We start from the raw sequence: 16,618 nt of genomic DNA, 5'->3' as shown, positions 1-16,618 counted from the left end.
CTGTAGAAATGAAAAGCACATTAAGTTTCTATCCAAACCAGGGTTTGCCATGTCCCGGCAGACAAATCTTGTATGTTTCTATAGATGTGACCAGACTAACTCTCAAATAGGTTATGGTTGAGTTGAGGAGACAAAAGACCACTTTTGGCAAGGGAATGATTTGGGAAAGGACACAAGGACAACTTAGATATGGGATGCCATAAGAATTTGGGGGAGGGAAGAGAGGTTTTTATTGCCGAGTGATGGACAGGGAAGAATAGTCTGCAGAAGGGTGTTTTTAGTTAGGCCAGGAAGGGTCAGAAGGGTTTTAGCACAGAAAGTAGGAAAGTTAGGTCATTTCGGGAGCAAAGAGCAGCAGGGCAGACGTTCCAAAGGAAAGAAGGAATGTGGTGCTGGAGATAAACACTAGCACCTCTTTCCCAGAAAAGTCCATCTTCAGACAGAAATATAGTCCAGGAGGACCAATTGTCATCCTGTAGGTACCAAAGAAGGAATGACAAAGGCCTTAGGTGGTGAGATAGATGGGATGAAGGGGGTGTAAACTGAGGCAGGTAGTGTGTGAACCAGACAGTCAGATCATGGCAGAAAGACATGGAGACAATCAGAGAGTTGGACTCCATCTCTGGGCAGTGGAGAGCCCAGTGGAGAGCTGTAATAAAATTACAGCTTTAAAGCGTTTGGGGAAGAGTATACAACAAACAATACCAGCAATAGCAATGACAAAACAGAAAATGAAAAAAAAATCAAATCCAACAGCCAGCCAGCCAGCCAACCAACCAACCAAGAAACAACAGTGGAGGAACGGACTCAGATTTCATTCCCAGCCTGCACTGGGGGTGTCATCTCTGTTATCTCTCCACATCCCTAAGAAGAGCTCTCTGTCATGTACAAACAAGAAAGGGAGGCTCTTGGAGCCAGACAGCTTGATCTCACCACCCACATCAGAGGCCAGTCTCCTGACGGATCCCACAGAGAGGATGGGAGCAAGTGAGTTGCCTAGTATGGTATGTCTCACACATTAGGGGTGAGTAGTGGTTGTTCCTACTGTTTTACTTCTGCACCTTCTGGACTCCTAGCAGAAGTCAGGTACCTGGGATTCCCTGGGCCTATTTTGGAAATGTCAGAATCTTGGCATCTTGAAAGAAAGCAATGCCTTAAAAACAGTCCCACCTGCCTGTTAGATATCACAGCTCTCAAGAATTCTCTATATAGCTGAGGAAAATGACTTTTCTTTTACTGAACTGAAAAAAAAAGCCAACAAAACACGAAATTTCCATCGAATGCTGCTATGTAACCAGCCAGTAGACATAGCAATTCATCTTGAGTCTCTCCTTACGCTGAAGCATTCAAGGAAGCCAGCAATGGGTGCTAAAGAAATTTCCAGATAAGTGGCTGAGATGCAATTTGTTTTGTGGCATTTTAGATTTAATGATAGAAATAATTGTATATGTAGATGTATCTCTGTGTACCTATATAGCTACATCTATATCTTTAGAGTAAGTTTAGTGGGGATGGAAGGCTCTGAGCTGCTATTGTAGAGAGATAACATTTCTCTCCTGTAAATGCTACACCATCATCCATCCAGTCTGGGAGCACACTGCTGGCAGGATGTCTGGGGCAGGCAAGGTGAGCAAGTATAATGTCTTGAGATCAGGTCTAGGGGCCAGGGAGAGGATGTGGGCTGTTAGTTGGTCCTGACCAACTAACCAAGAAACAACAGTGGACAGACAGTGACAGTGACAGACAGTGTCTCTCCATGTAGCCTGGGTTGAACTGTAATTCACAGTCATCCTGCCTTTTCTTTTCCTAGTGCTGGGATTACAAGTATGCACCACTGTACCCAGTCAGAATGGCCTTTTTATGGCTTTTCTCTCTATCCATGGAAAGGCTGGCTATCCAGGATGAGCCAGTAGTATAAGAAGACTTGCTCCTAAGTTCTGCTCTCTCTCTTCCTCTCTGGTTGGCAGCCGTGGGACCTTCTATCCTGCGAGAACATCTCTTCTGGAGATTGCTTGAATGGGAAGATGAGGACAGCAGGGCTTGAGGATGGTCTTGCATGTAACTTAGGTGGGATCCCTGCCCATCGCCTGTCCCTGCTCCACAATAGTGCCTTTAAACTGGGAGGGGCAAGAAGAGGGTCCCAAGGAACAGTGCATTGTCAGCCTTCATCTTGCTGGTCCAATGGCAGCATCAGTCTGGTGGGTGACTCCACATTTTTTTTTCAAAGTACTGGAGTTAAAACTCAGAGCTTTGAGCCATCCAAGAAGATATTCTACCACTTGAGCCATACCGCCAGCCTCTTTTACTCTACATATTTTCAGGCAGAGTCTCACTTTTCCCATCCATGTGAACCTGGACCACAATCCACTTAGGTTTCTTCTGTATTTGTGATGATAGGTACCACCACTGTGCCCCAACTTTTTATTGGGTGAGATGAGCTCTTGCAAACTTTTTGCTGGGGATAGTCTCGAACTCTTATCCTCTGGATTTCTGCCTCTGAAGAAGCTAGGATTACAGGCATTAGTCACCCATGCTTGACTCTGATGTACTTCTTTGGCTGACTCCCAGGACTTCATCCTTTTGCAAGCACCCTTCTACCTTTTCAGCTCCTCTGCAGGTCCCTTGCTAGTTCTTCTCCTTTTTCTTGACTTCCACATGCTGGCGACCCCCTTGTTTCTTTGTCCACTGGATCTCTATCCAGAATTCTAGTGACTGGCTTTCTGTTGTCTATATGACATTTGTGCTTGGCAGAATCAGGCAGACTTCTACAATCAGCATGTCTGACATTGGTATGACCTTGCCCCCAGGGAGTTCTTCAACTGAGGGCATGGACCCTCCCTCCTTCCAGTGCATGGTTCTTGGAGACATCTTGAGTCTTTTTACAACCTTCATTGTTACCATCCTGGCCCAAGCTGTTGCCCAGCTCTTGAATCCCTCTCTTTCTGTGTGTGTGTGTGTGTGTGCGTGTGTGTGTGTGTGTGTGTGTGTGTGTGTGTGTGTGTATACACTATGTGTCATAGCTCAAAGTGAGCCTTTTGACGAATATATTATGGCATATCACTATTTAACTCAACATCCTCCTGTGTGGCCTGGACATGTTGTTCCTGTGACCTGATCCTGACTCTTACCGATGTCTCTTACCGATCTTTCCTTTTCTTCCCTCAGTCCATCACCCAGGCATGTCCACTGAGTAGCCTCGGCCTTGTTAGGGTCACCTCTTTTCCCACCGCATGCTTGAATGTAACCTCCTTGTGAGCAAAGGCCTCTCTTTTGTGCATCGATACATGCCAAGTCCCAGGAATGGTGGTTGGCCACAGTAGGTACTCAGTGCCTATTTACTGAATAAATTTGAATGAGTCAAGAGCTATCTGACTTATGGGCTGGCTCTTCTTGATATCTGCCTTGCCGGTAATGGTAATGGTGGGATTTGATTTAGCTCAGTGCTGTTGCTCCCTCGGGCACATCGTGGAAAGGGGCATTTTTTCCTTTCTTTCTTAGAAGTATTAGGGATTGAACTTGCTAGGTCCGTGGAGACATTTTTGATGGTAAATTTTGGGGACAGTACTGGCATTAAGAAAGTAAAGGACAAGGATACTTGCTAGACATCCTATAATGCAAACAATACCAACAACATCTCTGTTGACTTAAATTCATGGTATAAATAAGGTTTGGCAGTAACCGGAGGAACGGGTTGAGTGAGGCGCGTGCTCTCTCTTGGTCTCTCTCTCTCTCTCTCTCTCTCTCTCTCTCTCTCTCTCTCTCTCTCTCTCTCGCTTCCTCTTTTCTCTCTGTGATGTGTGTGTAAGGGGGGCAGTTTCCAGCACCTGGAAACTCCATGTACTAGGCACTCAGGAATAGCCAGGCAGGCACACAGGGAAAGCAACTTATCAAACCAGCAAAGGTGTCAAATCCTACAGTTGGATCTTTATAACTTTTCTGTAGGTTCCAATTTTCTAGAGAGAATTGGAAATGGAGTTAGTGCTTGAAGATGTTTTTAATTCCTTGCCTAACAACTAGGAGTAGAAGGGTAGAGGAACCAGAGAAAAGGGGTGACCTTCCTCATTGTGCCAATGCGATACCCATCCCGACCAGCAGAGGGGGCTGTCTTCAGCCACTGGCTGAGGTTTGTCTCCTGCCTGTTTGGGAACTCTTGTACATTCACAAAGTTGAGAGGAAGTAGGTTGATTAATAAAAATGATAAAGCGCAGCAACCCAGAGGAACAAGTAGATTACAATTGAATTAAAAAAAAAGACACAGTCCTTTGAAAAGACATAACTGATTACAATCCAATCAAGTAAAAGTCCCTTGTAGAAGTCAATGCAATCTCTCTGCTCAGATGAAAGAATTACATTAGCACTCAATAAATTCCTGTGAAAATTACAGCGGCCTGTAATTTAATGACTTAATATATTATAACAGGTTGGAAAGTCCTGATTATAGTTGCTAAATAAAAGTTGGAGTGGAGTTATTCCTTAAGCAGAGGGTTATGCCGTGTGCTTTGTGTTCACTGCAGAGGTGGGTGGAGGGGGGAGGGGGGCTTGGCTGTACTTGCTGCTTCGTGTGCTCCCAGCCTACAGGTTCGCTCTAACAATGTTCCGAGTCTATTTTGTGACTCTGAACTGCGTTCTTAAGATCTAATTGGTCCTCCCAGGCTGCTGGGTTAGTTCCTTGGGCACTGGATGGTGACTTTCTGCCCCAGCCTTCTTCTTGTGCTGCCCTTTGGCCCTGCCCAAGCCAGGACATGTGCTCTGCAGGGTACTGAGTTCCTGCTAGGCCCAGGCAACACAGCTACCATCCTGATGCCTCCAACGCAGGCAAGAGAAGGGACAACTCAAGTGCCAGGGGTTTACACAGCTGCGGCTGCTTACGTCCTCACTGCCTCATTCTCCTGGGCCTTGTAGATCACTCTGGGCTTTCTCAGCTCTTGCTGCTGGAGTTGGCTCTTTTTGACAGTTCTAGAAATCCTGGCGGGATCAGAAAACACCATGACAGGCTGTCTCTGGGATGCAGAGGCGTCTAGTGATGCATTGTAAGTAGAGATGGGAAAAGGGGCCATAGTAACCGAGGCTGGAACAAGCACATGGCACAGCGAACATAGAGCGAACACAGAGCCCAGAGCTCTGGGCCGTGCTGTAAATGGCTCTGGACAAATTTCTCCTCCTCTGTGGTCTCCCTTTTCCTCATTTGTGAAATAGAGGAGTTGGGCTATCTAGTATTCTGGCTCTCTGTCTGTGATTTTTACGCTTTAGTCACAGAAATAATAAATATCAGCAAATTCTTTTTGTACCAAAGCCATACATTTTTTATTACATTTACCCAATTTAGTCCCCTTCCCAGAAGCAATCCCTATGAACTCTACCTTTCTGAACTTATTTCTGTGTATATATACCCAAGAGTTTGAGATCTTTAGCTTAATGCAAAGTGATTTACTCCCTTCCCCACCATTTTTAATAATATGATTAAAGATGACAGCAAGCAAGTTTAGGAAGAGGGCTCCAACTCAGAGTTCCATGAAGAGTAATCACAGATCCAGTCAGATAGGATCCAGCCCTTTAGCTTTCCTCTCTCTCTCTCTCTCTCTCTCTCTCTCTCTCTCTCTCTCTCTCTCTCTCTCTCTCTCTCTCTCTGTGTTGGTACTGGAGCTTGAACTCAGGGCCTGGGTTTAGTCCCTCAGCTTTTTTCCTCAAGGGGTGTGCTCTATCACTTAAGCCACAGTTCCACTTGCAGCTTTTTGGTGGTTAATTGGAGATAAGAGTCACATAGACTTTCCTGTCCTGGCCGGCTTTGAATTGTAACCCTCAGATCTCAGCCTCCTGAATAGCTAGGATTACATGAATGAGCCACCGGTGCTCAGCAGCCCTTGAATTTTAATATCAGTTCATCAAGCCTGTGAATTCAGCCTTGGCCTCTGTGGGAATATAAAGCTCTAAACCCAGATATTGCCTATGGTCTCATGTACATGTTGGCCCTGCAATGGAAGGGCATTGTGATAGAACTAGGGGTGCAATCTGCTCCCCCCGAAAGTGAACTCTCAGGAGGGATGGATGTGCCAGGCGTCGGTCCCCTCTGAGGTGAATGCAGAGTACTCTGGGGACTGCTCTGGGCACTTACACTCGGGCAGGCGTCCTCCCCTTGCTGCCCCACCAGGATGTACAGTGTGTCGTCCTTCTCCAGGTTGAAGATGCCCAGCACAGACACACCGTGGGACCTCATCATGGTGTTCTTCCCGCCTTTCCCGCCAGCAGCTCCGTAGCCTGAGATACTGCAACAGAACAGAGTTCACTGGGTACCAGCACAAGAAGAAGACAGACCCCCTCCTGCCTACCCAGTGGCTTCGGCGGGGGTGAGGGTGGGGGTGGGGAACAAGTACACCAACCCGCACAGTGTCTGTGAGCTCTAGCTCACATCAGCCCCATTGTGGGAGCAATGGTTTCCCAAGTACCCAGAATCCATTGTGAATTTCCCAATCTAAGAGTCACAAGACCTTAGGCAAGTAACGTAACCTCTCTGTTCTTTATCTGTACTGTGGCGGAACTAAGAGAACCTACGTCCTATTCCACAAGCATTAGAGAACCTCAAGGAATTTGAATTTGAACATGTGGCATTAGCATTGCGGCTGTGAGTAGTATGCAGAGCTATGGGGGGTCACCATTGATTTGGTACAAGGTTTTAAAGTCTCCCCTGCAGATCTGGGAACAAGGAGTGTCCACAACTCATGATGGAGGAGAAACATGTTTGTGAGCACAGACTGTTTATTCCCACCCACCCGCAACTCCTTCTGGAGCAATCTGTGTACAGACAACAAACACCCAATCACGATGAAAATAAAAACAGAGCATGGGGAAGTGGGGTTCTCTTTGCTGCTTTTTAGGTTGTTGTGATGGGAGTCACAGAGGAGAGCAGAGAGGAGAGAAAATGGAGTTCCATTCCTGAAGTAGGTCAGAAGAGCAGCCTGTCTTAAGAACAGCTAGCATACCAGCTGATGAATGCTAACAAATGCCTCCCCAGGAACCAGCAGCCAGGGAAAGGGGCTCAGGAGGGTGTTCATGTCCCCCGTGTGTTCAGATCCAAAGACCTCTATGAAAAGGAAGGGATGAGAGACGGTTTTGTTCACAGGTACACATAATGGCAGATGTGCAGCTCTGGGGAATGCTTGTTGCGTTCCCAGCATGCAAGGTGCCTTCTGGGGCGCTCCCCTGGCACAGCCGGAAAGTTCAAGGTAGAATAGATGTTGAGACATCTATTACCCAACTCAGGCACAGAGTGATCAGAGTGTCTTGAATGTTGGCAACAGTGTGAAGCTGTGTGGGCAAGAAGAGACCTGAGCTGGACTCCAGGCCCTTCAAAGGTCTTGTGAAGAAATGAAGGAGATGGTCATATCACAAAAAGTGGAAACCCCACTATAAGAATGGCTCTGTTAAGGAGGCAATGTGGAGGGGAGTTGGGTCTCTAAGACGGGATGGTTGAAAGCCCAAGGACACTGCGACTCCTTGTGAAAAGTCCAGGCCATAAAGTGCTTAGGGTCAGGGGGAGCTGGAGGGCTGTGACCGGTGCCAGAGGCCTCCACGGGTGGGGTGGTGGTGATGTGGAGAGCAGAGGTTGGCTTCATAGTAGAACTGACACATGGGGCGCTTCTCAGATGATCAGAAAAGGGGTCTAGGTAGGAGTCAGTACTTGTGTGACCAGAAGTAAAGAGGCGGGACTCTTTGGGGATTGTCCAATCACTGTGGTTGGTTGGAGTGGGGAATGTGGGGGTCAGAAAGGGATGAAGAGCTAAGGATGGAGCATCCTCCAATGAGCCAGGCATCCTGCATGCTGACATGCACACATATGGTAGAAACAGAAACACTAGATGCCCTCCATCTTTTTTTTTTTTTTTTTTTGATAGATGAGGAGACTGAGGCTCAGAGGTATTCATTAACTCATCTGAGGCTTCACAGGTAGACAGCAGGAAGCTCCTCCCCTGGAGGGCACTTCCTTTCCCATGTGCACCCGGGAGGTTTACAGGGATTCACAAGAGGGGGATGTAAGAAGACACGGGTGTACCCTGAGTCTCACCCACCCTCAGCAAACACTGCAGACCCGGCAGAGATGGGCACCGTGGCAAGGGAGACGGAAAGGCCATGCCAGGGAGGCTTATGGGTACAAGTCCAGTGGAAGCAGACTTAGTTCACTCAGGGAAGGGAACTGAGAAGGGGACATTGGCTGTGGGAATAGGACTTCAGCATTGCACTCTGAGGACAGAAATGTGCACAGGCCCCAATTCTGTCCTGCTTACTCAGGGCTGCAGAAAAGGTCACGTCAGCCTGAGGATGGGGTTTGCTCAGAAAACTCCCACCTGCCTTTTCATCCTGCCCACGCCTGTGTATGGCGGAGGGAGCTTTTTACCTGGCTCATTGCTGTCTGTCATTTGCATTCATCTGCATACATTATGAATCATTTTGAACGATTCCATGTGTTTAAATTTAGCCAAATGATTATCTTTTAGAAGTTGTTTGTTCCTGACTCCCTTTTTCTCCTCGAGCCTTCTTTCTGATTTATGGGATCTGTGGATCCCAGAGTCAACACTGACTCTGGTTTGGCAACCCGGTGTTGGCAGCTAAACGTTACTTTCCTGGGTGGTGGCTGTACCCTCATATTTCCACCTCCCTCCAGGCACTGACCTTGAACTTGCCCCTGAGTCAAGAAGCATACTTATTAGCTGGGTAACCATATCTGAGTCCGTTTCTTTATAGAAGGGAAAGAATAATATCTACCTGGAAAGGTAGCTGTGAGCATTAAATAAAATAGTGCCAACTAGATGCTGGTGGCTCATACCTGTGATCCTAGAGACTCAGGAAGCAGAGATCTGAGGGTTGAGATTCAGACTCAGCACAGGCAGAAAAGTCCATGAGACTCTTGTCTCCAACTAACCATTAGAAAGTTGGAAGTGGAGATGTGGCTTAAGTGGTAGAGTGGTAGCTTTGAGCAAAAGAAGCTCAGAGGCAGCACCCAGGCCCTAAGTTCAACCCCCAGCATGGCACACACAGAGAAGGGGCCTATCAGAGAGATAATTTACTGGCTAGAAGGAAGCTAGTGAGGGACAAATGGTAGCCACTCTTAGGGCTCATTTCTGTGCCCTTCTCATTTCTGTCTACTGTGAGTGGCATGTGGGAGGCAGAGAGGCTGAGTGAAGGAGAACCAGCAGTAGGCGTGGCCGAATCAGGGCATGGCCAAAGGCATTTGGGGTCAAGGCTGTTTAGTGCAACAGGAGCCACTTCTGCACAGGAGTCAGAGCAGCTAGAACCAGCAATTCTGAATCCCTAGACCCTGCAAACTACGTTACACAAATCTACTCAGGAATAATAGCTACCGTCTGGGCCTCTGAAACTCACTCCTCAGTCCTTGTAAACAATTTATTTTTGATGGTTGACAAATGACAAGAAATTAATATACCTGCCACTCAAGTGGGGAAAATGACTTGCAGTGATTCCAATTTACTGGAAATTACAAGATACTGCTCTCGACGAGTTGATGCTATAATTTTTTTTTTGTTTTTCCCTCGTCTGAATCCATGTCCCCTGGTCAGAATGGATGTTTATTGGGTTTACATTTTGTATTATTGACTGTGAGCTATTGTTACCTGATGTAATTGAATTGTGAATCTTTTTTAAGTAAAGAATTAGCAGCAAATCAAAGTGGTCGCCTGCTGGATCCTGAAATGACAGCACAGCTGGTGTGGAGTCGGTTGAAGTGTCCTGTCCATGTGTGGAGGAGGGGAAAGAGAGGGAGCTCCCCCCACCCTGAGACACACAAAGCACACATTCTTTGTCTGTACCAACCTCCAGATGTGTGGCAGACCTACACCCAGTTCTGGCCTCTGCCTGTAACTCCTGGGGTGACTTGGTCCCTCCCTCCAGGGGTGTTGGTTTCATTATCCTTAGGGCCAGCCTGCTCATCTTACAGGATTACTGTGAGAACACAGGAGGTATGTGGTGAGTGTGCCCAGAAATCTCAGCCTATTTCTCATCAGCTGGATAGTAACAGTAATCATATCCAAATGCGCCACTCGGGCCATCAGGTGACAGCCCGAGGGCCAGAGTTGAAGGGGCTGCTCCTGGGTGGGGAGCCACCCAATTCTACTCTTGTTATAACCATAAAGGAGCCTAAGGGTCCACATTTCCCCTTAGAACGTGACTGATGGTGCCATAAGCATGGAGAAACACTACAGCTGTCAGGGACCTTGGGGTCCCCACTGTGACCCCCCTCACCCTGCAATTGGAGCTGCTGGAGAGAGAGGGCAGGCAGCTTTCAAGGTCATATGGTGTGACCTTTATAGTGGTGGCTGTCTGTACAATCACGTAGGCAATGGATCATGCCTTGGGATCTGTCTTCTACTGTCGTCTAGAACTTAATGGGAATTGTGGACTGTTACTAAGCTTTCCTGTCCCATGGTTTTCCTAGGGGGTTGTGCAGGTCTGGCGTCTCAATCCTCTCTGTAAGTCCGGAAGCACCTACTCAGTGCCTACCATATGGTAGGAACCCCCTGGCTCGGTGCCTGTCATCAAGCAGGGCCCCCACAGCTCAGTGTGTGGGCACAGTGGTACAGTGGGAGCCGCATGGCTGTTTGAGCATGGGACTGATTTCCCGTTATCCAGCTGCGTGCGCCGGCCCCTGGAGCCAGGTGGGAAATGGATGTCATTGATGGAGCCTATCCCAACAGCTGCGGTCCAGGCCAGCTGGCTCCAGCTGGGACCTGGGGTCTCCTGTGAAAGATGGCTAGACATGAATGAACCCCATGAGAAATGCTGCCAGCCGCCATGGCTGCCTTTGACAAATATTTTTATATGGGATCCCTGAGGGCCAGGAAGGATGCTAAACCCAAGAGAGGGAAGAAGTAGGAAGGAGGGCTGGAGGGGGAGAGAAGGATGGGAAGTCACAAAGAGAGGCGACAGGCTGACATCTACTGAGTGAGGACAGCCTGTGTGGGGTACCTCACCCACACTCTTTCTAAATCCCCCCTACAGTCTCCGACTGGGGATCTGCCCTCATTCATTTCCACTTACTAAGAGGCTGAGGTCCCCCTATCCCCATCTAGCACAAATACCATAATCCATTTTTCTTCCCAGTGCCCTTCCATCCTCTCATCCATGGCAGCCATTCACTGGGAACACTCTAGAAGGAGCTCCAAATCTCTCCACCCCCTTGCCCTCTCACTGCTACCCGTCCTTGCCTCTCCTGCTCAGTTTCATTCCTGCAGCATAGCTGTCAATCACTATTCTGGGTTTCTAAGTTCTCAAGCCAGGAATGTGGGTGCTGCCCTAGGTACTCCCTCCCCAGCACCTCCACTCAGTCTCCATAATCCTCCCCACCACACTCAGGCCTCCTGTGACCTTTCTCCTCTTCCCCATGCCTGTTTCCCTTCTCATGGTCGGCCCTTTGCCCTCTGTGATGCATGCCTAGGCCACAGCTCCTGCCTTCCCGCAGGCAGGAAGCTCATTCTCCTGTCACCAGAGGGAGCTAAAGGCATTTGGGAGCCGAGGCTTCAGCCTGGGTGGCCTCCAACCTGAGCACCTGCAGCTCTGTGGATCAACCTTACTCCAAACCTGGGCTGTTCCTTCCTGTGCTCCCTTTGGTCTCCTGTCTCTCTGTATGGGGCTCTTGTCATCTTCTGATGGAACTTAGGTTCTTCCTTAAGGAAGCTGTGCAGGAACTCAGGCTATGGGAAACACCTATCCCTGGCCTCTGACAGCAGTCCTTTGGGCAAACGTCCATTTCAGTTATTTCTCTGTTATAGGAAAATGCATGTCCCATGTCCCCACCCCCTCCCCACAATGGCTGCAGCTTCTGGATCTTAATTGCTTTTGTGTGCTTGATGGCTCCCTGAGATTCGCAAAGCAGGAGGAAACAAGCGTAGATGCAAGGACTTTGGACTTGGAGACTGCACTGCCTCTTACTGTTTAGACAGAGGAAGAAGCCAGTCGAGGTCAGGGAAAGCAGGCCAAGGAAGAGATGGAGACCCAAGGGTTACACTTGTGTGCAGTCTCCTGTACTCCAGGCTGTGAGCAAAGGGGGGAAGAGGGAGGTGGGATGGGCCCAGGATAAAGTCCCAATTACATTTGCTTTCAACTGCATGCATCCTGAGGAAGGCCCAAGGGTGAGGAATGGAGACCCACCTTGGTATATAGTCTGTAGTGTTTGGTGTTAGCACCCTTCCTTCGCACCCTTGATCTCACAGCGCAGGTCTCAGGCAGCAGCCAGGCAGCACCAGTTGAGTGCCACACTTCCCAAGAGATGGATTTTGCATGACAGGTTTTAAAGAATTTTTTTCTCACCTTCTCTGGCATGTTTGATGTTTTCTCAGTTGATGAATTGCACTTACTTCATAACAATAATTACTAAGGAGAAAAAGTTTTCCAGGAAAAGAGCTCTGACTTCTCAAGATGAGTAATTTGGTTTGATGACCATTTGATAGATTCTAAAATCATTTATTGTCTGGTGTGTGTGTGTGTGTGTGTGTGTGTGTGTGTGTGTGTGTGTGTGTCTGTTTCCTAAGTTGTTGTGACCCGTAATGGCAGCAAAGGTCAGGAATATCTTTTAGAGTCATTCTTTGGTTAAAACACAAGTATTGCCTATGACAAAAAAAAAGTGTTCAACAATGACAAACACTCAAACCCAGTGTGTTTTGATTTTGCTTCTCTCATTTTGATATGGGTCTCTTCTGGGCCAAATCACAATATGTCCTTTATTAATTTGGATATGCCAATGTGTCCTGCTTCAATAGCAAATCTGCTCCTAGTATATATTTCTAACAAGGAAACCACCAGACAATGCTAGGGGCTATAAAACAGCCTCGGCCTTCCACAGAGATTGGTAGAGACAGTCCTCTAATTCTAGCTGGGCTATGTCAGTGTAATGCTGTGGTACTTCATGCAAATCAGAAACCTGACTAGACTTTGATATGACCATGATTAATGATAAATGGGAAAATAAATTAATTATTACTTAATAAGTATAGTTTGGCTGGCAGGTCAACTCTTTCAAAGCCCAGGGCCCATCTGAAGAAGTTAGAATAAAGTTATGGGGGAAAAAAAAAGTCAGGAACTACTGGGTGTGGGATTGCTTCGTTCCTGGAAATGCATTCAGCTGCTTTCTCTGCCCCACCACAAGGTGCAGAGATTGCGCTAGGTGCTTGTAAGTCATGATCACAACCAGGTTGGAGGAACCCTTCTTCCCCTCGACCTTCTTCCTGCTTCATTCAGATAGGAAAGCAAACCTATAAGGGTTTGGAAGTGGGTCTGACTTGGAACATAGCCCCAAAGGACCCCATGCAATGCATCTTTGCATGAGGAACCTCTGTAAGAGAGGCAGTACAGGAGACCTGGCCAGTGTGGAGTTAACAGGGGCTGCAGGAAGCAATGTGCTTGTTGGAGGCTTACTATAGTGATTCTCGCCCCCTCACAGCTCCTCTCCTCTCTTCTTTATGTTGTACTTGTGTATGTATGGTGCCTCAGATAGTTGGGCCCAGCTTCCCAGGCTCTCATTTAAGGAAGAGAATGGTGGAAAATTCTTATGCCCACTCCCACTTCCTGTCCAACCCCGTGCCCTCTGTTTGCCTCCCAGAGTCCAGATGTGGGTGTTCCTGCCAAAAGCACAGACTCTGAGCTCTAAAATCTCACCTGTCACTCGTGTGGCCCTAGATGTGAGGCTAAGTTTCTCTACATGAGAACATGGGTATAACAGGAACTCTAGCGATGCCACCAAGCTCACTACTAAAGCAAGAGAAATATGGGTGGTCTTCATTCAGCTTACAGCCCCTACTCCCTAGGAGTCCTTTCTTCTCTGGTTCTCACACAGATTCCCCCAGGGGTTCCACTGGTAGTAAGTGAGGTCTGGCTGGGCAAGGATGACTTGGGGAGGGAAAGGGGACTTAGAGCAGCTAATCAGATTGTAGTGGTTATCACATTCCTGTGCAGAATGTCATTTCCCAAGCACTGAGGGCTGTCCATGCACACCTTTGCCAGAGGGACGGGACTGTCCAGGATGTGGTAAAGGAAAAGCAGAGGAACCTGAGAAGCCTCTTTCCTTGGGGGAGAGGGGTGGTGTAGGGCTATAGGAGGGGTGGGGGAGCTCACTCTCACTGTATTCAGCCCCTGGAAGAAGTGTGTTTGCACCAGCAATGCTTGGTGGATGAAGGACTTGCTACACCTTAGATGTGTAAGGTTGGGGGTTGATTCTTCTGCAAACAGTTTCCTTATTTGTTAAATATGGCTTGTGGCCCCAGCCTTGCCTATGTTATAGAACTCACTGAGGACCACGCAAGCTTGTCTACTTTCTGGTCTGGGGAAACTCACAGGGTCTTCCAGGCTATATCACCTGGAGACCTAGCAGAAATTCAGATTCTCAGCTCTCACTCAGATCATTGAGTCAAACTTAAATCCTGGTCTCACCGTTATCTTTGTTTAGTGCCATACCCTCCAGGTGGCGCTGCAGAGCTAGGCCTCCACCCGGGGCTGACTGACAGTGAGGGTGAGGGTGGGAGAAATCAGATGGCTTTAGGAACACACAGTGAAGGGCTGGGAAATGAGAAGAACATGAGCTTTCATGTGTATTGTGGGATCTTTAGTTTTCCACGTGCTTCTTTTCTTTTTTTACATACATGGTCTCATTTGCGGAGCATTAAGTAGTTTTCAAAGAGTGGTGCGCCCTAATTCCGATCATTAATAACAATTCGGAATGGAGTTCATGCACGTATGTTATCTCTACAGACAGCGTGTGAGCTTCTTGAGGAGAAAGGACGTGTTCTTCATTGTTGACTTAGTCCATCTCCAGCCTTCATAGCCCACAATGGGCCTGGGTTGGGGGCCCAGGGACCTTGGCATGCCCAGGTGATCTGGGGCATATGCACCCACTAGATGCACCCCCTTTAGGAGGGCATTTGTCCCCCAAATACGCACCTGTACGTGTCGGTGGCCGGCACTTTCCAGATCTGAATGCCCTTCAAGGGTCCTTCGCTGCCCACTACCACGCTCAGGTTGGAGTTCTGGTAAGCATTGTTGCACTGGGCCTGTGTGGGGCCGTGGGGTCCGCTGGCACCACACGTGGTGAACAGCCAATGCACTGCAGCACAAAAAAGAGAGGTGGTCACCTTCCTCGTCCTGGCTCCCCCTCCTCTCTGGGCTGCATAGTCCCTGGGCTCAAACGCATATTCCAATGCCACAACAAGAAACCCTGACTAGCCATTCCAATGGGACACTTCTGTGGAGAGCTTGCTATGCACCTCACCCTGGGTCAGATACCAAGGAGCGGCTCACGGAACAGACTTGGACTGTGGCTTTAGGAAGCTTCAGATTCTGAGAGAAACCAAGTGGGGTGCAACTAACCATCTGAGCTTCCAGCAGGGAACAAAGCCTCCTTTCAGATGACAGGAGCAAGGTGATATACAGAGGGGTTAAGGTGATGTAAGTCAGGTAATGTAAGTTTCTTTTTGAACAGTGTCACCTCATCCCTCCTTTTCTCCTAGTTTTTTTTTTCCTCTTGACCCCCCATCTCCTACAAGTTGTATGGTTTATTTACAGCATAGTGTCCAGTGAGTATCACTGCTACATTTGTTCACCCTTTTTTCCACCACTTCTATGCTCCTTCTTCCCCTCCCCCAAATAGATAAACTTATACACCAGACAAAAGGTACAGAATAAAAAACAGTGACAAAGGAGAGAAAAAAACCAAAAACAACAACAACAAAAAAACCCTCGTTTCCATTTCTTGGAGCTCATTTTGATCAACACCATTTCATATGATCATATGCACATAGCTATTGAGCCTCTGTGATCCTCTCCTAAGAATACCCTCCTTTGGTCTCACTGTGTGAATGTTTAGAGTCCTCTATAATTTACTTCATTCAAGTATAAATTTTGGTCTGTTACCTTCCATTGTGTTTCCTTTAGATTTATAGGAAAACATGCTACTATGTACTGTTGGTGGGAATGTAAATTTGTTCCACCACTCTAGAAACCAGTATGGAAGTTCCTCAAAAGACTAAGCAGAGAGCTCCCCTAAGGCCCAGTAATCCCACTCCTGGGCATTTATCCAAATGATCACAAACAAGGCCATACTCCAGCTAGCAGCACAACCATATTTGTTGTAGCATTGTTTACCATGGCCAAGATATGGAATCAACCCAGGTGTCCTTTAGTGGATGAACAGATCAAGAAAATGTGGTATATATACACAATGGAATTCTATGCTTTCATTAGAAAGGATGATATTGCACCATTTGTAAGGAAATGGAATGACGTGGAAAAAAATATATTCAGTGAAGTAAGCAAGACCCAAAGAAACATAGGCTGCATGGCTTCCTTGAGTATTCTTTGGATCTCACCAGCAGAGTCCTAGGTAAACCACAGGTACTCAATCTGAGCTACTATGACCATATCTAACGGACTCCCAGAGGTTTGGCTTTTCCCCATAGGAACCTTGTAGCTTGCAGAGGATGTGAGAAATGGCACAGCGTCATTTCCTTGTCCTCCCCATTGGTTCAGGGACCCACGCAGGGGGGCGCTCTAAACCTCACAGTTCTTGGCCACGGATGTGTCTGTTAGATACTCAAGAGCAGACGCTGACAGGACAGGACTCAGA

At 47.7% G+C, this 16,618-nt stretch overlaps 1 protein-coding gene across 1 annotated transcript in view; it reads right to left on the bottom strand.

Moving 5' to 3' along the window:
• Positions 1 to 16,618, bottom strand: part of Alk (ALK receptor tyrosine kinase) — a 797,050-nt gene that overhangs the window by 39,282 nt on the left and 741,150 nt on the right. The window contains exons 12-13 of the mRNA XM_048353195.1: positions 14,938 to 15,100; positions 6,113 to 6,263 (exon numbers count right to left, since the gene is read on the bottom strand). Coding sequence (XP_048209152.1) covers positions 6,113 to 6,263; positions 14,938 to 15,100 — 314 coding nt within the window. The remainder of the gene's footprint in view (positions 1 to 6,112; positions 6,264 to 14,937; positions 15,101 to 16,618) is intronic.

The sequence above is a fragment of the Perognathus longimembris genome, chromosome 8 (genome assembly GCF_023159225.1).
Source record: "Perognathus longimembris pacificus isolate PPM17 chromosome 8, ASM2315922v1, whole genome shotgun sequence".
Classification (NCBI taxonomy): domain Eukaryota; kingdom Metazoa; phylum Chordata; class Mammalia; order Rodentia; family Heteromyidae; genus Perognathus; species Perognathus longimembris.
The sequence above is the reverse complement of the archived record's forward strand: the minus strand, read 5'-3'. Positions and strand labels throughout refer to the sequence as shown.